Source organism: Melopsittacus undulatus, chromosome 1 (genome assembly GCF_012275295.1).
Source record: "Melopsittacus undulatus isolate bMelUnd1 chromosome 1, bMelUnd1.mat.Z, whole genome shotgun sequence".
Lineage (NCBI taxonomy): Eukaryota > Metazoa > Chordata > Aves > Psittaciformes > Psittaculidae > Melopsittacus > Melopsittacus undulatus.
The window spans coordinates 104,306,605-104,328,785 of record NC_047527.1 but is presented as its reverse complement, the minus strand read 5'-3'; the positions used below and the strand labels follow the sequence as shown (position 1 = coordinate 104,328,785).

The window sequence follows — 22,181 nt, the reverse complement described above, 5'->3', positions numbered from 1 at the left end:
CACGGCCGGACTTTTCTCCGGCTGCAGGGATACAGCGCTCCCCCTCCCCTCGGAGCCGGAGTCCCTCCCGGCCTCCGGGACACGTTAAATCCCGTGTAATGAGGCTTAACCCCGCCCCAAGCCGCGGCGCAGCCGGGTGGGCAGGCTGCCAGCTAGGCCCCTGCCCGGGGGAGCCCCCCCCCGCTGCCCCGAGCGGCCGCAGCTGTTCTAGCCGGAGCTGCTGGAAAGCGGCCCCGCTCCCCAGACTTTGTCTCCGTCGCACACAGCGCTGAACTCTGCTCCCTCCCTTCCCTTCCCTCCCCTCCCCCGGGGCTGCCGCGGCTCCTCGCTGCCTTCTTCCCCCACCCGCCCTGAGCCGTAGACACACGGCGGGGGGGAAGGGGGGCGCTCCCCGCCTTCAGGCAGCAGCCAGCCGTGCCCTGGCTTCCCGGGAGGACCTAGCGCCGCCGGGCCGGCCACCGTGCACTGTCCTCGAAGCCACCATCCCGGGGAGCTCAGCCCCGGTGCGGGGACGGGAGGGAGCATCCCGCTGTGAAGCGGCCACTTTCATCCCACATACAGATGGGGCTTTTATTTTTCTTTTCCACGGAGCCCTGGGGGAAATAAATAAAAAACAAGGGCGGGGAGAGGGTGGTGGAGCGAGCGGGCTGCCGGCCCCCGCGGGGCGGGGTGGGTGCGTGGGGTTCCCCGGGGCGCCGCGTCCCGTCTCATCCCATTCCGTCCTCGCTCCGCGGCTCCGCACTTTTGCCGCAGCCCGGCGCGGCAGCCAGCCCGTGAGGTCAGTGTCGGCAGCGGATGGGTGTCTGCGCCGTGGGACGGACGGCGGGCGGGCCGGGCAGGCGCAGTGTGGGGCCGCGGCGGGGGAGGAGAGCGGCGGGCGGGTCCTGTGTCTATGTGTCGCACTGGCGGGGGAGAGAGGGAAGGGAAAGGGGGGGGTTACACACCAGGGCAGCGGCGGCAGCGCCGGGATCCCTTCTCCACCCCGCGGGGAGGGAGGCAGCCCCTCCTCCTCCTCCCTCCTCCCCCTTTTTCACCCTTCCTCCTCCTTCTTTCCCCAAAGTTAAACTTCCTGCTCCCGGCCCGGCGGGGAAGGGGACTCGGAGCCCGGCCGGACTCAGCCCTCGACACACACAACAGCTGGAGCTGTCAAAACTTCCTCCGCTCGGTCTCGGCCCCTGCCGCCTCCGCCGCCTGCTCCTCCTCCGCCCCCGCGGGCTCAGCGCGGGGGGAGGGCGCAGGGCCAGTGTACAATGAAGCGGCGGCCGCCGCAGCCGGGCAGCGCAGGAGCCGGAGCCGCCGCCAGCTCCCGGGGCCTCTGAGGGGGGGGGCGCCCCGCGGCGGGATCCGCCGCCTCTCTCTCGCTCTCTTCACCTCGCCCGCCACCTCCCCCAGCCCCGACAGACCCCGCCGAGCCGGGGAGGGGGTGTTATTGTGTGTGAGACCCTTCCTGCCTCTGCGCTCTTTCTCTTCGCCCCCTCCTTTCCTCCCTCCCTTCCTCCTCCTGCTCTCCCCATGCTGCTCCCCCTGCTACCTGTGCTGGTCGGCGGCGGCTGAGGCCAGCAATGCGAGGCGGAGGTGGAGGAGGCGGAGGTGAGGAGGAGAGGAGCCGCGGGAGCAGGAGGAGCATCGGGATCCCCATCACCATCCTCATCTTCATCCTCATCATCATCATCCATGTGTCTCTCTCGTCCTGCTGACTAGGATGTCAACGGAGGACAAGAGTCTGGTGGTGGCGGTGGTGGAGCCGCCTCAGCAGCAGCAGCCCCCCGAGCCTGGAGCTCCCCCCCCAGCAGCAGCAGCAGCAGCCACAGACAAAAGACCTAGGGGCCGGCCTCGCAAAGATGGCGCTTCCCCTTTCCAGAGAGCCAGAAAGAAGTAAGTTCAGCGTTTGTGTGTGCGAGGCAGAGAGGGGCAGGGGCCGGCGGCCAGGCGCAGGCAGAGCTGTCAGCGGAGACTCGCCGCCCGTCGCCCCCTCCCTCTTGCCTAATGCCATTTTGAGAAGGGCACGTCTTTCTTCTCCTCCTTTCCCCTTTGCACTTTCCCCTCCTCCTCCTCCTTCTTCACCTTTTGTCTTCCTCCGCCTGTTCTCCCTTTTCCACTTTTCTTTCACCGTCCCTATTCCTTTCTTCTTGTCCTCCTTCGGAGTTTCTCTTTAGCTCTTCTGCCTCTTCCCTCTTCCTCTTTTTCCCTTGCCTTTGCACCTTCTCCCTTCTCCTTTTTGGGTCTCTTCTCCGCCAGGACGCTCGGCTGCCTTCAGCGTCTCCTGGCTATGCCCTGTGCTTGACGGTAGTTCCTCGTCGCTTTTCCTGTTGATCCCCCCCTCCTCTTTTTGGGAGAGAAAGGACTGTTCTCGGTGGGTGGCGAGGAGAGAGGAGAATCCCCCTTCCTCCTCACACACACCCAGGCGGGTGCGGACGCGCACACGCAAAGTTGAGGCAGGAGTTTGTCCGCCGCCAGCCCCGCCGTGTGCTCGGAGGTGGGGAGCTGTCAGGCGGCCGCCTCGCACGGAGGGACGCGCCGGCGGGACAGTGCCGAAGCACAACAAACACACGGGGGGGCGGCGGGGGTGCCGCTTCCCCGGCCCTGGCAGCTCTCCTTTCACCGCCGCTTCTCCCCGTAGGGGACGCGGATGTTCGTCCGCCCCATCGGCCTCGGCGTGCCGCCTCCACCCCCCTCTCCGAGGAAGCCCCTCCTGAGGGGCCGTTCCTCTCCCCTCAGCCGCGGGCCGGCGCGCACAAGTTCCCCCGGCGCGGGTACAGGGAGCCCGCCGTGCCAACGGCTGCTCCCCCGCTGAGGGAGCCGGGCAGACCGGCGGGTATGGCCGCCCCGCCGCTGATAGGCGTGAGGTGCAGGGCTGGGCTCCGAGGGGCCTGTGGCCGCCTCCGTGGAGGTGCCGCTGCCGCGCTGGCTGCGCTCCTCGCGGGTTGTTTTTGAGTAGGATGGGTCTTGCCATGACATACCTGATGGCAGCAATAATAGGGCAAAGCTGGGCCAGCCCGTTTTGAGGAGAAGCGGGATGATTGTTAGCAAAATAGCCTCTGCGCGGTCGAGTCTGCTGGAGCCTGGGGCTTCCAGAGTTTCTTTCCCTTTGTTTTGAAGGGACGCTTTCAGTTTGACACCCTTCGAGTATATTTAACCAGGTGAGTTGGTGGCGCTTCGCTGAATACCCACTCCAGACCTCACCGCAGGTTTCTGAAGCAGAATCCTTTAGGTTAGAAAAGACCTTTAAGATCGAATCCCACCATAATGTCACGGTGGAAGTCCGAAACACCAGCGAGGGATTCTGCTGGGCTGGACCTAAACACATGCAAAGACTATGCTTTCTTCTGTACAAATTCATCTTCACAAATATATGTTACATAAATACCCCGTGACAGAACTATCATTAGTTTGGGATATACGGATTTTTTTTTGTTGTTGTCGTTGATGAAGGCTCCCTTTCAGAGATCTTAATGCTCACCCCCCTGGTTTTAATGGTGATGTATTGTTTGCAGCTCCTTTTAATTCTTACGTATTTGCTCAATACGAATGTGCATACAGTGGTAGCTGAAAGTATTTGGCAAACATACACGTGCGGTAAATTTCTCGTGTTTCTCTCCTTTATGCTTAGTTTTAAGTACTTTGGTTTTAGTTCTACGTATAGAATCCAAACCTGACATAGGAAACGTAGGAAACCTTTGAATGTTTTATTTTTAAAGAAGTTTTAGGAAGAAAAATGCAAATGCAACTGAAATGTACCAGTCTGTACGAAAACCAGAGTGGTCTCATTTGTGAAAATTGATGTGTCTTGTAGGCCAATTTGAGGTTTTGTACATACTTCTGATGAAAAGTAGGTGCTAAAGAGGTAATTCCTTTTTTCTTTTTTTTCCCCCAGTTAGGTTTTTGGTGTCATGGGAATACTGTTGAGTAGTTTTAGGAGGAAATTAATTTTTCCTGTGAAAATACGTACTTATGTTGGCCTGACTATAAGCGTTTCTGTAAGAGCTGGAAATACAATTAGCAGAGACAAAAGTTAAAATGAATCCATACTCCTTTTCTTCACACTATGATTGTTCCTGCCTGGTGTGGTGCTGAGTGGCCTTCTGCATTTTTATGGAAAACCTGTAATGTTGGTAAAGGTGTAAGTCATAAATTCTTTTAAAACTATGATATTATGAAAAATGGTAATTTTCTAACTTTCATGGAGTAATCATAGGTCTTTTTTTAGTTGCATCCATTTAGGGGAGAAAATAGTTTTATTTTGTAAGTTTTTCTAATTACAAAATACTGTTTACAATTAGCTAAACAAATGCAGAAATAAAATAAGTAAAAATATTTTCTAGTTTTTCTTATGACTACTTAGTCCTATCTTCCTTTCACTTTTGTGCTTTCCAGTTGGATTAATGTGCCTCATGTAAAACAGATAAAAGAGCATATGTCAGACTATTTTCTGTACTGTAATCACATGTCTAAATCACTATTAGCCAGTCAAATTGTTCAACTGCTTTATCCCATTATAGAAAATGTTCCACTGAATGTTCAGTCTAAGTAATGATATAGCAGAGAGCCCTGCATTAAACTGGCAAAACCAAAGTAGAATAATTCCTCAGCTATGGATGCTTCCATTAAAGAACAATACCATATTGGAGAGTGTTGTAGGTTGCTGTTTTACCTTCTTGAAGGCCATGTTTTTAAGCAAATTCAATGAGTTTTAAGCAGGCAGATGGAAAACTGCTTTGAGTCTGTGAGATGCCAGCGATTCTCAACTTTTCCCAGAAGTAGGCCTACTTTAAGGGAGCACAGGGTTCTTCAGTAGGACAGCTCTATGCAAGTCTCTGTCATCCTACATTTTACGTGGTTGTCAGTAAAAATCCTGATGGTACTGTGGACATGGGTACATACAGGGAATGGAACAGTTCACATTTCCTATAGGTGATGAGCTGGGAATCAGTGGTGTCAGTACCTGGAGAGTTACTGAGCTTTAGCTTGATGCTGGAATGGCTTTTTATCATTGTTTGAAGGATATAGCTTCCTGAATAGCATTGTCAGGGGACTTAATCTTAGGTGAACAGTTCATTTCTATTATTTATATTGTAATTGTGCCTAGAGGCCAGGGCACCATTATACTACCTACTGTACAAATGAATAACCAAAGGTTGCTGCTGCACAATTTCTTAATTTAAATGTAAAGATAAGACAGCATGTAAATGTTAAATGTGTTGGGAAAGCATAAGAGATCTGTGAGAATACTATGAGCAGAAGAAGATGCAGAAGTTCAAGTACTATGGTTTATCTCTGCATCAGTGAATGATTCATGGGCATCAGACTTGGAGGGTATATTTAAAGGATAAAGCATTGTCACCCCGAGGATTTTTACAGACAGCTTGTTTCTTGCCTGAAGTGCTAGTCAAACACTTGTATTTTCTTCCTTACGTGTTGACGACTGGGTATCGGTGTAGAGCAGCAGTTCAGATTTAAAAGGCAGAACTAGAATAAGCTATGCAGAGCCTCAAAATTGAGAGCATGTAGGTTGTTCATGATATGCTTCATCAGGAAGGAGGAAGAACGCACAGAACTATAACCAAAGGCCATCTCATTGTATGGCCTGAAATCTTGGAAATTTAACTCCTGTACTTGGATTATCCTTCAACTGCCAGGCTATGCTCCTGAATGTAATCAAGAAGTTGCAGGGAAGAGTATTGGCTCCGTTTTAGCTATACTGCTATTGTATGAACAGCTGGTTATTCATTAAAATGTATCAGAATAGTATTGTACAGGTGCAGTAAACAATTTTGTAATCTATTTTAAGTACTAGATCTTTCTTGGTCTATATAGGTTATAAGCAGCATAGACAGATGTAGCAAAAATTTAGTCTCATTAGTTGTGATAGTGATAGCAGTTACAGTCAGTATCGAAGCTCATTCTAAATTTTATATTCAGCATCCATCAGACGTTGCTGTATGTTACAAATTATTTTTGAAAATGTGTGTAGTTGAAGACAGCATAGGATAATGATTTCAAAAAGCATTAAATTTGTGGAAAATTTCATGTTTATTTTTAATTACCTATGTTCTAATTTTTATTCTAATTTTTCATTACTTTGGCCAATGTAAGCTGCAGTAGGTTTTCAAAGGCCATAGATATTATACATGCAAATAGTTTTGAGGGCACTAAAGCATAGCATTTTTTTTTGCCAGGAAATGATTATTTAACAGCTTTTATCATTACTTTAGCTGCATTTGCATAAGGGTAGGCCAATATTTAATGATATCTACACTTATTTCAAAAGAACCTTAACGTGTTGGATGGATTCTGTTTATAGCTCATCTGTGTTTCTTCAGTTCCTTACACAAGTATGTGATGTGATACTTATTTGTATATTTACTTGCCTGCTCTTTTCTCACTTCAAAATATAACATCTCCAAATGGAAAATTTCTATAGGGTTATACAATAAAAGTGTTCCCAAATACATGTTCACTTTTAGGGGAAGTCATTACTGCTCATTACTACCAGACTGAAGTCTTTCAAGGGATGGGCTTTGTATAGCTATTGTACAGATAAGGGTTAAGGTAATAAGCAAGCAAATAGTGGCCTATAGTTCTGCCTGTACAAGCCACGTATCAAAATGTTTGGCCAGAAGCCAGAAGGTACATACTAGATCGCAGTGTGAAGAGGTGAGGCATGGGAGTAGGCTTCATAATCAGGATTTGACACTGGCTCTTTGAAGGCCTTTCTAATCCACTGTAGAACAGGCCAGAGCAATGTGGAGCCAGGGTCCCATGGGAACTTTATGCCATTTTCTTCAGCAGCCCATGTTGCATGACTTCATCACAGTCTTATTACCAAGCAATTACCCATCTGTCTTATGTAGTTCTTGCATAGGAGCCTGGCTTAAATTCCTCACAGTACTATTTTGTTCAGGTGAATGAGCTCTGGTAAATGAACTCTGTATGAATCTTTTGATTTTCAGTTCTTGACAGGACCTGTGTGCTGGATTGGATGACTAGAAGTTGTTACACACAGTGGGTTTTATAGAATTGTTTTGCCTCCTTGTCAAAGTTGTTCAAATGCTGATTAACATGAAGTGGTGTCTTCACTTGTGTCTTAAGGGTGAGTGAGATTAGGCTTACTGTTGGAAAGAGATATTTTTCTACAACCTTAGCCTGCACTTTTCCCAATTTGAAACAGACTGTACTTGCAAATTAAGAATTCTTTTGTGTTTTTTTTTTTTGATGTTGCAGTTGTTAGTTTGTTAATGTTTGTATTTGATGATCCACTGAACTTCTGTAGCTGTTGTTGTGAGAGGATCTCCAAGTGCTTCCAGACAGTGTCATGGCAGATGAAGTACGATGACAGCCTGTGAAATCTCAGCCTTCCAGATATATTGGTCATAAGGCACATTTTTGCAGAAGTAGTAATAAGAACCCAGTCTCTTGCTTGCTACTCTTTGAGCCATCCACACATCAGGCATCTTTTGATGCAGGAGACTTTACACGATAAACCACTTCAGTTTTCTTGGCTTTGATTGTGGATATTATTTTTCATTATTAATATTATTATTATTTCTTGTTAGTGTGTGTTTGACTCCTACAGACTTATTGTCATTGTTCTTTTATAAGTAATTGTGAATGGACATTTCTATTCTTTGTCTTCATCTGAGTTGAGAAATGGTTTTCCAAGGCAGTTGACTTGCTGAGAGCAGGTAAGCTCTGCTCTTCTCAGGCCAGAGCTGTTTTTTACCCTCCTTGGTCCAGTTGTCCCACAACGATGTTGGAGGGGCAGCCAGGGTCCTGTGTAACTGGGGAAAATAGAATCTCCTTATCCACTACTGATGATCTCTCCCTTATGTTATTACACACTGATGCTGTGGATTTAACTTCTTAAGAAATGCTGCCATAGGTTCACTAAAATGTTGTAAAACACTGACTAACAATTTTTAAAAACTGTTGAAAGCTTTTCTGCGTTATGTGTTTTAATAGATTTGATTACCAGTTCATGCAGTCTGCATGATTCATATAGTTTAGATAAATACAGATAAGCGAGATTTTACTGCAGCAAGTACTGTTTGCTGCTGACTTTCATTGAATTGTGCATTTTTGCTTTCCTTTTTGCTGTTTTCTGGTAGAAGGATGGCACTGGACATTCCTGGTCATGCCATTCCTGGGTTAGTAAACATAAGTTTGGTCACTTGCTTCAAGAACTGCATTTGAATAAGTTCTTCTAGCACTGATACCTTTAAAAGGAAATGTGATGAAGTAGGAAAAAGACTTTAAAATCTACAGTTCTTATTACTTAGAGAAACACAGGCAATGAGTCTGTGGAGTGCATCAGGTGGTTATTCTCCCCAAACACCATATATCTTGAGCTGGTTCTGGCAGGGAAAAGCAGCAGCAGGACTGCCCTCCCTTCACTACCAGCTGCTTGTTCTCTCCCTTGTGCTGACCCAGGCGTTTGTGTAGCCGTGTGGTGAGCTGTGTTGGGAAATTGATCTGCGTTAAAACTAACCTGGCAAAGAAACGTGTTTGTGATAGCATGAGGGAGGAGGCCAGAGCGAGTGGCCAGGCTACAGAGAGGCAGAGCTACAGCTTTCGGTAGCATTGCCAGATTAGTGTCTGAGAAGCGATAGCTGTGGTTGTCTGAAGTTTTGATGGTGTTTGGTTTTGAGGCTGACTTCTTTGAATTTTTCAATGCAAGAGTTCTTACAGGACATTGTGGCAGATTTTTACAGTTTGCAGTCATGTTGTATATGCTAGTTGGTCAGTGGTTTTAAAAAAAGGTGCTATTGAGAGGCTTCTTCACAGCCTGTAGGCAGATGAGTCGTTATCATCTAACTGATCTTTGCCTCAGACATTGGTTAAATAAGGAACTTGGGTTCTCACTTTGATCCTCCAAATTGTTCTTATGTTGAATATTCAAGTTACCCTAAACTAATAGAATAAGTAAAATATTTTATGTTAACAGTAGCTTTTGGTATTCTGAAAGCTCCTCCTACCATTATATCGATGTATAGGCATTATGATAAAAACACGTGAGATCTTGCTTCTTTCAGGAATATTCTTCCCTTTCACATTTTTGCAAGTATTTTTATTAAATCACACATGTACCAAATCCCATTGCCAGCCATTCCAATATAAATATGTGAGTAATATTCAGTGCTGTAGTAATCAATGTTCTAATTGCTTTTCTTGAAGAAACTGATGGAAACCCAGTTAAAGTAGGATGCTTCTCCCCTCTGGCTTTTGGCAGGGGGAAGAAAAGAACAGTGGCCTTTTTTCTTCTTCTGCTGCATCATTACTGACAATAAATTCTTGCCAAAAAAGGTTTTAATTAGGCTATCAGAAAAAAAAATCAGCCTTAGGAAAGTTTACCATTTTTTTAATTTTACCTATTATAATTTTTATTTTTTTCTTGGAACATGTGCAGTTGAATCACTTGTATGGTACAGTCAGATAAAAGGAATTTTTGATATCAAAGATGTGGTCCAACTATGCAGTCTCTGCTGCTAAACATTTATCAACCTCTTACGTGACTGAGTGTAGTGTACTGTCTGGAAGCCTTAGCTGATCCAGAATGACGTCTGGAACATCCCAGGGTTCATGGAACCTGGGTATACTGATAATAGTGTCTATGCTCCTGTCTTTGGCAGTGAAGACCGTCTGCAGTGTTCTTGCTGAAGGTTTTTTCAAAAACCCTGATAGGGTGGCTCCATACTGTTAAATGGGAGCTATTCTGTATCAAAATTTGGGAGATTTATTAGTAAACCATTTGATAAATATAGAATGTGAATTATTTAGGTTTGTTCCTGAAGTGTGGAGTTCAGAAACACAGTGAATAAAATTAATATTTAATTTTGCTATATCACAACAGGTGAATGGAACTGCATGGCCGAAAAAGACTCCAGGGTGATCTTGCTCATCCTTCTGCATAGTGTATCTGTATCATTTCTTACAAATGTTTCTCTAACTTCTTTTAATATATCTGGTGGATGCAATTCCACTGCATCTTTAGGCAATTGGTTTCAGTAATTAACTTCTTAAAGTATAAAATAAATATTCCTTACTGCTGAGTAAGCCAGTTTTGTCTTATATTATTTGCAGTTAAGACTCCAAAGCTGAAACGGAGAACATCTTTCATAAATAGCTTTTATTTATTAGGAGATTGTCTCCTTTTTGCTGCACTGATCAAGTTTAAAGTTGACTTACCTGTTTGATCATTCAAAAGTTTGTTAGTCTTTATGAAGCAATTTGGTTGATATGAACCACTTCTCAATTTCTCAGAATGATTTTTATTGAGATCTAGTCCTCTAAAATGTTCATAGCATCTGCCTTATGCAGGTCCCGGGGGAAGGAACCTCCCTTCAATGTTCTCCCACGTTGACTGTATGAAACTGAAAAATCGAATGAAAAGAATTTGTAGATAAATACCCTTTGAGTGCTCTAGTTCATTGTTGCTGACCTCTCTTAGGGCAGTTTCACCAGGACTGTACTGTGGAAGATCATCACTCATAATTTAGAGATTTCTTCTGTTTGTTTCTGAACTATAGTGTGAATTTCTTCCAGTCCTGCTGACTTGAATTTCCCAGACTGTTTAGCCTAATAAAATAGGTTTTCAGTACCAGCTACAACAGATCTGTTTTATGAAGGCTGGAATAATACAGAGAACAGCGTTTCATTCTGTTTTGTTACCCATTTGTTCTTCTGTACCATTGCTATGTACTGATTTTTGTGGTTTTATTCTTACTTCTAAAATATTTCTGAAACTTTGTTTGCCTTTTATATTCACAGTGGTAATAATGCATGCTGTGCTTTTATCTCTTCTGATTTTTATCCATGACAGTTTATGCTGTTTCTTTATATTCATTAAAAAGCCCTTGTTTCCATTCCTAGTATGATTCTTTCTAGTTTCAGACCCTTATTACCGGCTGCTTTTGATGCAGTTGGTGGTGTTCATACTACATCGCCTATCTCTCCCCTGTGCTGGAATACTTCCTCATTGTGTGTATTCCAGTACAATAGCTGCCAACCCTCCTTTAAGTTGTGTTCTGAGGAGATTCTAGCAACAAGTTCAAAGAGTTTGTTGAAATTTGCTTTTCTTATTTCAGTTAATTGAAGATAAAAAATTGTTCTCCTTTTTCTGCTTCTCTCAGTTTTTCCCCTTCCTTGGCACAGTGAGTGCTTCTCGTTACCACTTCCAGCCAAATCACTGTACACATTGAGATGTTTAAAGTGGAGCCTGCCCTAATGGAGTGAAGTGTGAAGTAACTGCTCTTCTGGCATTCTTAACTTTGTGAAACAGTTGTCTTTGACATTTTCACAAACTTGTTAGCCTGTTTGTTTTGTTATTTTGGTTTTCTATTAGTTGTCTGAATGATAAAGGCCTCCTCTTACCCTCAAGATACATGCTCTGAAAGATTCTGTTTGTTGCGCCAAGAAGCTTAACCATCCTCCCCTCATTGGGTCAGTGGAAGTTTTTCTTTCTCAGCCTTTCCAGTTTCTTATTCCCTAGTTCCCATTCTTTGTGGCTTATGTTTTTGTTTCTACCCTAACTTTTAGGCTTCTCCTTTTTCATCCCCCCTCCTTGTAATAAAAGCAAGTGAGTATATTATTTCTCTTTTTTCCATGGCCCACTGAACTGGACAAGACTAGAACTTCACTTAGAAATGGGCCAGATGCTTTTCATTGTGAAGAAAGAAGGTTTGGAGTCACTGGGCACTATCATCCTGTTGTCAGATTACTGCAGCATTTGCTTGTTCAGTTTGCACCTTGGCCTGCCAGCACTCTTCCAAACAGCTCTCAAAGCTGGCCTGGCAGTTTGTTTGGGCCACATACCGTTCACAGCATAGTTTCCGTGTGGCTGCTTTGTTTGGGATGTCGAGACTTAGATAGCATAGATGTAGGCTGTTGTGTGCTAGTCAGCCTCAAGGCCAACATCACCAGCTATGTTTAATTTACTAGTAACCGGTGGTGTGCTCTTTTTTCTTTTTTTTTGTTGTTTTTTTCTTTAAGAAGGAATTCAATGAAACTGATGGAATTCTCATTGGTTTTACTTTTAGCCTCCTGGGCAAACAGTGTGCCACAGTTAATGTTCTCTAACCCATAGGGATGCAAGTTTAGGAAGAAGAGCTCACAGCGGAATTGCTCTAGAGGGAGCAGACGAGATGGGATGAACAAGCCATAAGGCTCTGGGAAATGTTGGCTTTCAGTGCTACTACAGCCTCTGACACCCAGTCTTTCCTGGTTCATGTTTTGCATAAATGACCTTACATCGAGTATCCTGGTAGAGGTAGAGATTTATACAGAGGAAAGTGCAAGACAGATACAGTGGGAATTCCAATTTATTTTTCTGCCTGTGTCTTCCAGAAACCCTTTAGGAGAGAGTCGGGCATAGAAATTGGGGGAGGGCTAAGTCAGGAAATAAATGATCTGTAGGCAAGATTATTTAAAGAAATTATTTCCCTAAGGTCTTTCATGTAGCAGTGAAGGTTGGCTCATGGCTGGCTGTTCTGTCACCTCTTTTTGTAATGGAATAGGAGAGTATTCTTTGTGCTGTCATGTGCTGTGTACAGCTTGGAGATACAATCGTTTCTGTTCCAAATGTGTTTGTTGGTAAAGAATAAATACAAAAAACTTGGTAAACTGGCTCATATTTTGTGTGCTGTCTGTGTGGTTTTCTCAGATAAGGACACAGCAGTAGAACAGAACAGAGGAAGTACTGTTGCTTGTGTACCTACTTCATGGACAAGCAGAAAATCTCAATCTCAAGGCTCATTAACCAGACAGTGCCAGTGGGGGGGTTACATTACTGGTAACCTAATGTAAATAAGTAATTGTTTTTAAAATATTTTCAGTTTACTTTTTTCAATTAATGTGTCTTTTTTATTTTTATTTTACTTAATTTTGTCTGTCTTGGCACAGAAGAACCTGCTTTCAAATTGTTAGTTTGACCATGTTATTTTAAAGGCTTTTTTAGACCAATGAGAGTGTCTTGTCTATGCTTAGTTAATATGCTCACACTTTAAAAAAGTGAAGTTTTAACTGTCTTGGACATGCACAGACTTGTTGAGTTGAAGCTTAGTCTCTAAGCTATCCTGTATCTTCTAAGGTGCACTCTTTTCCTTGCTGGGCTAGAATTTGGGAAAGTATTGGGATTGATGTTTGTTAGCTGGCTTTTAGCTAAACACTATAAATGTTAAATCATGTTGTTGAGGTTTTCTGTTTTGGTTTTGGTTGGGGATTTTCTTGGTCCCCAATGTGTAGCCCAAACTGAACCTAGGAAATATACAGCTGCATGGATGTGACCACGTCATATGGTGTGGGAGCATATTCCATAACAGTGATTAGTAATGGGCCTTGGGGACAGGGCAGAGACTGAGTTCTAGCTCCTGTAGTCATGCCACCTCAGTTTCTTTTTCGGCGGTATTGTGACGGTCTAGTTTCTATTTGAATTGTTTTCTTTCAAAGCTTTAAAAGAATAATGATATTTATTTTACTATTCTCAAGGAGCTTACTAATGAATAGGAGGAAGTCTACTCTAATTCTGCTGAAGTCTTTATGCTTAGTCAGAGGAGAGGACTGGGTATCTGAAATGCAATTCAAAAGGACTGAGGAGGGAATTCCTCAGAGTCATCTAATAGGAAATACTAGATGAAGGGATTTAGGTGTGATTTAGGCCACCAGAATATCACCTGATCTCTGTTTTCTGTACTTGGTTTGTTTGGGCCATAAGCTGTTTCAAGTAGGATCTCACCATCTAATTTCAGCACTATGTATAATTACTCGGCTATGTAAACAACAAATTGAACAAACTCATAAATATTTGTAAACTATTTTTGGAAACTGACTCTCTTTGACCTGCTATGAGCAGGAGGTTGGGCTAGCTAACTTTTGAGGCCTTTTCCAACCTGAGTTGGTGTGTGATCCTCTTCTATGAACATCCCTTCTAATGGTCATAGCCATTATTTATGTTGTAGTCATTGCTTTTCCACAGTGAATTATGCGTAGTAACCTTTTGTAGAAGGTGGTTTCCTGTATTATTTCTTGAAAGAAAATAGGTTACTACATCTTTGTTTCATTGTCTGTGTTCCTTATTCCTTCTGCACTTGATATTTGCTTTATCTATTAACCTTTGTGGTTCAACACATACTAAATAAATAATTACTTGCTTACTACGGTTGGGGTTCTTTTTATTCCCCCTCCCCCCCAAATGTTACCACCTGGCATTCCAGATTTTCTTTTTAATTAGTGTATTTTAAAGTTTGCTCGAAAAGGGTAGGGCTATTTTGATTGCTTTAAAGAAAATACGTCAGAATTTATATTCTTGTTGGATTTCTACCATACACTGTTGAAAATAGTTTTGTGCTGCCTATGTTAGCAGCTAGGAGTGCTTGTCATAAGCAACAGCTTGTCTTCTGATGGTCTGTAAGTCCTTAGGTATTGCTTAATTTCTACCTTTCTCTTCTTGCACCTTCTTTTCAACTTGTGGTCTATTTCACTGTATTGGTTTCTATCCATTCCGAATTCATTTGGTCACCCCTGTATTTCCGTGGCTGAGAAGCAGTATTACGTTATTGTTTCAGTTATGCAATGGATTTTACTCATAGCAGCACTTAGTGGTGTGAGATGAACACAGGCCATGAAACTTCTCCTGCTCCTTCAGTACTGGGGAAAATAGTGCTGTTGGGAAAGTAAAGAAGTGAGTGAGGAAGTGAGTAAGGAAATTTGAGATTTCTAGAGGTAATGTGAGTTTTAGAGACCTAGATTTTTTTTTTCCAAATATTTATTTACTTTTTAATGCTTTTTAATATGATACAGTCTATGCTTCTCCCTTGACACTGTTTGCACTGTGCTACTGGGCAAGCTGTGGTGACACTTTTATGAGCTCAGGCTACCTTGAGATGTTCATGTTGGTGCTTTGTAGGAAGATACCAGCCACAGAGGCAAAAGGGTATGCTCCAGCTTGTTGTGGAGGATTTCTGCCTCTCATTCACATCCATCAGTGAATTAAGTGTTATAGTAGGCTTTGCAGGTGAATGTGCTGTTCTGCCATTTCTGTTGCAGGGATGGTAACCTGTGGTTGAAGTAGGGAAGGACTTCAGGGAAGAGAGACACCTTGTGCCTTTTCAATAGTTGCCAAAGCTTGTCTGTCAAAGCCAAAGACAGAATTTGATGCTTTCTATGTAGAAATCTATTTCAATGAGTATCTGTATCTGTTCTAATTTTATTTCTAATAGCATGCTAGCTAGTTATGACACTTGAGATGTAATGGCTTGAAACCTTTTAAATAATAAGATGTTAATGTGCATTTGTAGTTAATGCCTAATATGTGTTTCTTGGCTGTACCACATGGTGCTGACCTATTGCAGGTTCGAGTTACGATCCAGTTCATGCTTACAAAAAGAGAGAGTGCAGGCTAGAGGGAAAAATCTGGTTTGAAACATGTATTATTTTATTTTTTACCTTTAGAAATGGAATCTATCTCCAGAGGTTGTCTTAGTGCAGGTTAGAAATGAAGAACTTTCAAACCCCTTCAAATGCAAAAAAAAAAAAAGCCGGACTGCTGTGTAATCTGTGCTTTGGCATGAGAAGTGGAATTTGCAGAGGAACTGTACTTAGAGAACTCTGAGAGTGGTTCAGGCTAATACATAGCATGGAAGCATAAAGGGGTGCTAGAAGGTAAATCGCCTTTACATTTCAGTAGAATTGCCAGGCTGGGGAAAATTGTTTTTCTGCTTGTTGTCCTTTTGTAACTAGATTCTTTGGGCCTAATCTCAAGTTGTTACAATACTACCATAGTACGAAACCCATTGAAGATACTGGAAATAGCAGGTCAGCAGAAGTTAAGAAACAAATGTTCTAAAAAGACAAGCACGTCTTTGTGCTGCTTAATATACTCATCTTTGTACACTTTAAAATCAGTGAAGTACCAAATCCAGTGTATGACCTAGCAATAGTAACCAAGTAGTCCTCCCATTGTGAAGCCCATCTCTCTTACTTGTATCTGTATTGCACCTGAAATTTGGATTGGAATATATTGAATGTGGTGATGTATCTGTATCTGAATTTCTCTTGGTTGCTGTGAAGTAACTTTCTAACAAGTTGAAAATTGTAACTACCACAAACAGGCAAGGCATGCTTTGCTAAATGTGTCTTGGTTAACTCAAAAGAGTTGTATCATTGAGTTAATCAGCTTGAGTTTGGAAGAAAAAAGTCCACCATATGTATAGACATAAGTTTTTATCTTAATCATTAAATCCATCGCTTCTGTTGCTTACAGGAAAAAAAAGAAAAAGTCTGTCTTAGGAGAGATGACTGATCCCATTTTTCCCATGTACATTTTCTTGGCAGAAGTGTTGGCTTAAACAGTTTCTGCCTTGCCATCATGGTGACACACGTTTGTGGAGACGTGTGAATCAGGGCAGGGAATTGCTGCAGACAAAATTGCTTTGCCTTTTTTCAGTGTCCAGCCCTGCTCCTTTTTGCTGGGTTCCCCTGTAGCAGTAGAGGTCCACTCATTTGGTTCACAACATGACCCAGCATACAGCTGAATGGGTCTGGTTCAATGCCTGGGAAGGGGTGGCATGGGATGAGAGCAGCTTCAGTTAGAACTGTTGCTGAACGTGAAACCCTACCCTGAGTTGTCTAGTCCTACTGAAGGCAACTTGTGGGCAGTTTGTGTGTCAGAGTAGTAGTTACACAACATGACCAGTGTTGGGCCGTCAGACTGTGCTATAGCAAAATGATGGTTTTCTCCTTCCTAAGATTTTTATGGCTATTAGTGTACTTCCACAGTAAAAGAACTAAGTCTCGCATCTTGCAAGTGAGAGAAACTGCAGCTCTCTGGAGCTCTAGCGAAGAACTAGGCCAGCTAAGGTGACTTCATACCTGTTAGCTTGCATCTTGGGTCACATGAACAGTAGGGAAAAGTACTGAGAGAAATTTATTATTATTTTAACCAGCTATTATTAAATTGCAGCTTGTCTTGTTTGTACTAACAAACTTCAGCTTGTCAGGTGACCCATTACCTGGTGTGATCAAACATGCATTTTTGGTGGGTTTTTTTCCACCTAGTGTAACATGTTTGAAAATATCTACAGGTATAGCAGCAGAAACAGCTTTGTGAATTTATGGTGTGTTGGTTATGTTGCAGGGGGTATTGCCTCAGAAGGTAGTGCACCAGTGTTGCAGTGGCAGCTTATATAAATGGGCACTTAGGGGATAGCTGATGTACAACAAACTCGGTGTTCTAGCCTTGCTTAACCTGTGAAGCATAAACACAGAAACTCATTTTATTTAATACAGTTTGGAAAATACCCAATGGTAAACAGAAGCTGTGTATCTTCTTCAGTTTAGGAGGAGCTTATTTTAGTTAATCTCAGAATAACTGTTTAAAAATGTTTAAACTCTGCAGAGATGCATGTCCGTGAGGGGTTTGTCCTCATTAAACCCAAAGAGCTATGAGTGCTGAAGGCAATAAGTAAATCAGATGATGTCTTGGTAGTGGTTTTGCTGTTCATATCTTGTTGGTTGTACCAAAATAACCAACCCTTAATGCAAAATAAAATGTTGACTTTTTGCTGTCTTTGCTAAGGTTTAGACTAAGATAGTTGGTACATACTTGGTAGTACTGTATTCAGCTCTGGGGCCCCCAACACAAGAGGGACATGGACCTGCTTGAGGGACTCCAGAGGAGGCCACAAAGATACTCTGAGGGCTGGAGCACCTCTCCTATGGAGATGGGCTGAGAAAGTTGGGCTTATTCAGCCTGGAGAAGGAGAAGGCTCCAGGGAGACCTTAAAGGAGCAGCTTCCAGTGCCTAAAGGGGGCCAGCAAGAAATCTGGAGGAATTTTTGCAAGTGATGGAACAAGGGGGAATGGCTTTAAACTGAACAAGGGTAGATTTAGATTATACATTAGGAAGAAGCTGTTTCCTCTGAGGGTGGTGGGGCACTGGCACAGGGTGCCCTGGGAAGCTGTGGCTGCCCCATCCCTCAAAGTGTTAAAGGCCAGGTTGGTGGGGCCTTGGGCTACATGGCCTAGTGGAAGGTGTCACTGCCCATGGCAGACAGTTGGAACTGGATGATATTTGAGGTTCCTTCCAACCCAAACCATTCTATGATACTTAACCTCACTGCAGTGGCCTAAGTGTGCTAACGCCTGTGGTTACCAGAGATGTGCTGATAAGCCATAGCCTGATAGCTCCTTGTAGCTAAATGTATTTATCTGTCCGTACCTGTACTAACATGGCACAGATGGCTCTTATACAATAGTTACTTGTTTCAGAGCAAACACCTGGAGATTTTTTTCATGTGAGTGCTTTCTTTTTAAAGTTTTATCTTGATCTCTAGAGAATTGGTTTGATAAAAACTCTCCTGTAGGCCAGGCACCTAAAAGTGTGTTTCACCTAAAAACACCAGGGTCAGCGCCACTGGCCCACTCCCTCTATCAGGGTTGGGTAACATTGTATCAATCAGTGTGGGGTCTGGGTTGTGCAGTCTTGGAGGTGGTCTTTTTGAGTTTCGATGTGCATTTATTGAGTTCTCCAGCCACTACTCATCAGACAATACTGAACTTACCTGTCCACATCAGAAGGTGCCCGGGGTGAAACGTGTCCATTTGCAACTTGGTGTAACACAAGGGAGTCTGATTAAAAAAAAAATTCAGATGAGTGAGAAAATAGACATAATGCATTGTCTTTGTGTTTGGCAGATAAATCAGATTATTGTTGTCAACGTGTCAACCTTTGTCTTGCAGATGGGTTATATTTGAAGAGGTTTTAAGTAATGTAAACAAATTAGTTAAATAATTTTAAGGGAAACTTACAGAAGATTGACAGAAGCCAAAGAGTACACAAGAGCAGTTTGGGGTTTTCACGGGAAGGGAAGTTGAACAAAGGCAGTTGCATTGCTACTTAAATTGACAGAGTGATTGGTTTGCATGTATCTATCAATACTAGTGAAATTATCGTTGTGTAATGTGTTCTCGATTTGTTTTTTCCCTGTAGAAGAATAAGAAAATTGGCAGGTACCGTTTGAAGGATTAGGAAAGAGCCGTTTGTAGATGGGCATTTGTCAAGCTTGCTTTCTTAGCTCCTCCGTTCCAGACTGGGTTTGCAGAAGCGTAGAACAACCTGAAAAATGATAAAGGGGATGGCAATAAAGCCAGTCCCAGAGGTCACACCTTCATCCTTACGGCTGAAACTCTCTCTTGCCCAGAGTGGCCCCAGTCAGCCGAGGAGGGGTCCGCCCGGGAGGCGGCCGGCGTCTCTGGAAAGAAATGTTTTTGTAACTTCAGAGTTGCGCTGCTTTGTTAAATGGGAAAGTGCCGGCGCTGGGGGAGGGGAGGCGGGGAAGGAGCAGGGAGCCGGCAGCCCTGCCGTCTGCCGCGCTCGGGAAGGCGCTTGCAGGACGTGTGCGTACGGTGGGACATGGCGAGGCCGGCTCCCGGTCTCTGCCGCTGCAGTCCCCGGGGCCCATGGGCCACCCCCCTTGGGCTCCAGTGTCGGCGCGTCTCCCCCGCGGCGGGGGGCGCGGGGCGGGGGCCGGACTGGGCTGTGCCGGGCGGTGGGAGCCTCCGGCGGGGGCGCTGCGTCTCCGGCCGCCGCCGCTGAGCCTCGCTAGCGCAGTCGGCGCGGCGGCCCCGGCTCCTGCCGCAGGACTCCGGTCCGCACATTGGCGGCGCCCGGCTGCGTCGGATCTACTTTCGCTCGGCTTTTTTTTTTTTTTTTTTTTTTTTTCATCCTCGCTCTCTCTTTTTTTTTTTTTTTCCTCTCTTTCCCCTCCCCTCCCTTCCCCTCGCTCCCCTCCCCCTCCGCCCTCCTCCTCCTCCGCCGGCGGCCCCAGCCTCGTTCGGGGAGGATCCCGGAGCCGAAGTTCGGAGGCGATCGGGGCGGTGGCGGATCGCTCCCGGCGGCGCCGCCATGGGGGCCCTGTAAAGCCGCCCGCGCCGCGCCCGCCCGGCCGCGCCGAGGCCCCAGGGCAGTGGCCTGGGAAGCGAAGCGCTCGTACGGAGCGGCGGGGCTGGGGGTAATATGGCTGATCTCGGGGAGTGCTGAGCAGTCGGTGTCTCCGCTCGGCGCTGTGTCTCCGCGGGCCGTGACATGTAAATAACTTCTCTCCCCTCCGGATCGCACCCATGCCAGCCCCTCCATTTTCCAGGGGGGATTTGTGAGAGGTTCCGCGGAGCTGGGCTATGTCGCGCAAAACCAATTCGCCGGCGGTGAGTACGGCTGGCGTTTAACTTCTTTGTATTAAAGGGCGAACTGTGACAGCGGGCCCGGCGCCGCGCACGGCGAGTCGGCAGGGACGGGGATACCGGGGATAGAAAGCTACGAGGGGACCCGCCGCCCGGGGCCGGACCGAGAAACTTAGCGGGGGACCCGGTCGAGGGGATCGCGCGGCGCTGGTCTCGGTCGTGAATGCCGTGCCCCGGTGCTGGCGTGGATGTGCGGGTTCGAGTTACACATCTCTCGCTAGGTAACCCTCGAGCGTTTAAAACGTAAAATAAAGGAACGTGGGGGTGGGAGAAGGCGCGGGTTACACCTTCCCCCCCTCCGTGGGCACACCTGGACCCACCCGCGGGTGCCTGCGCGGACACACGCGTGTTCGATCACCATTACGACTTTATACGGTTCGTTGTAGCGTAACTCTGAGGTTTAGGGTTTCCCTCCCCGTTTATTTTTTATTTTAGCACTTTCATTTCCCCGTCTGAATTCTGGAGCAGTGAAAAACGCGATAGGAATATTTTTTCTTCAATATTTTTAAGTGCTCCGTATGCACTGTTTTGAAAAAGAACACCATTTTTAATTTTGCGTGCTTCCAAACCATACCTGTGTTAATTTTTGGTGATCCTTCCATCTGCCTTTTTTGTCTCGTAGTTGTAAATTAAGAGACAGGAGCAAAGAGGCACTTTTCAAAATACACTGTATTCCTACCATGTAATGGATGTTCACACCATCATATATGCTGATTTTTGCATGAGCAGTGAGCAAATAGGTTGTAAGTCAGTGTTACGTAACTGCCTGGCTTTAGCAAACTTGGGGCGAAGTGTGAAGGAAAAGTCTCATTTCAGTTTTTGCTTTGGACAAAAGGAGGGGCTGGCTATCCCTTTTTTTCAGAGGCATTACTTTGTAGCAGGTTGATTTAAAAAAACAAACCAACAAAACCGAAACAACCTGTTCTTGAAGAGTAAGAGCCAGTTACTCTGTATCTGGTGTATATCTGTATTTTTTCGGAAAAGCTGTTTCAGTCGTGAACCTAAATTCTGGGTACTAAACACTCAATAATCGCTGGGGAATCATTAGTTAATGCTGTAACCGGATTCATTACATAATCGAAAAACGTTCCTGAGTTAGTGTTGTTTTATTATTTAACTTCACTGTTTTCTAGAAGGGTGTAATTTGGCATAGTTGGAGTTTCTGAAATAACCAAGAGTCGGCATGGAAAAAAAGTAATCAGAAAATAAAGCAGTAATGGGTTAATAGTTCTGTTGCTAAACTGAAACAAACAGGCAGACATTTAAGGATTCTCAGCTGACTATATAAAATACTGGGTATTGAAGTAAATACAGTCACTAAGGTGGAGCTTGCAAGCAGGGGTCTTTGTGCTTTTTGTACATCCTGGGGATATTAGTATGTCGTGTTTTGACGTTCCTGCACAATCAAATACACTTGCCACAGAAAAAAACCTGCAGCTCCCAGATTGTTTAGGGTGATTTTTAACCGTGTACTTGTAAGACAAGCAGAGGCAGGAGACAAGATATACTTTTCTCAATGCAAATGTGATCAGCTGCGTCTCTGCTATCCGGGCATTCATTTCACTGATGACTACCGTACATTTATTGTTGAAGTATGTGGTGTAAGCTTCCCTTACTACTTTATTGTAAATGTTCTTTCTTTTGATAATATACTTGGAATTGAGTATCTGTAGTTTTTAATTGCCTCACTTGCAGGTTGTCTTTGTAAACTGTTTTATGACTTTGTTTTTCTTAAGTTGTATCTGTTCTGTGCAAAGTAGTCCATAATCTGTCGGCACTATATCTAGACGCTTTTAGGGCAAAATACTCTTCATTCTTTTTTGTAGGAATAACAATTCAATTGTTATTGAATTTTAGTATAATTATTTTGCCAGACTGTGTACTCGCTTGGCTTACATATTTTTTTATCATTGTTATTATTTTTTTCTCTCTTCTGTATTATTCTTTCAGAA

The 22,181-nt window shown here is 44.5% G+C and overlaps 2 protein-coding genes across 2 annotated transcripts in view; one reads left to right on the top strand and one right to left on the bottom strand.

The window, feature by feature from the left end:
• Nucleotides 1-330: 330 nt before the first annotated feature.
• LOC115946668 (translation initiation factor IF-2-like) lies at nucleotides 331-2,058 on the bottom strand. Its single transcript, XM_034074528.1, has 2 exons — nucleotides 1,532-2,058; nucleotides 331-902 (listed from the first exon to the last, which is right to left on the bottom strand). The coding sequence occupies exons 1-2, from the start codon at nucleotides 1,674-1,676 to the stop codon at nucleotides 571-573; spliced, it is 477 nt and encodes a 158-aa protein (XP_033930419.1). The 5' UTR covers nucleotides 1,677-2,058; the 3' UTR covers nucleotides 331-570.
• KMT2C (lysine methyltransferase 2C) overlaps nucleotides 1,782-22,181 on the top strand; it is a 192,100-nt gene continuing 171,700 nt past the window's right edge. The window contains exon 1 of the mRNA XM_031049774.2: nucleotides 1,782-1,875. The gene's annotated coding sequence lies outside the window, so the exon portion shown is untranslated. The remainder of the gene's footprint in view (nucleotides 1,876-22,181) is intronic.

Bases quoted from the DNA above. Each gene is read 5' to 3' on its own strand.
- LOC115946668 (XM_034074528.1), bottom strand. From the start codon at position 1,676: ATGGATGATGATGATGAGGATGAAGATGAGGATGGTGATGGGGATCCC. The intron at 903-1,531 runs GTAGCAGGGGGA...CTCCCCCGCCAG, and splicing joins GCCGCCGCCGACCAGCACAG to TGCGACACATAGACACAGGA.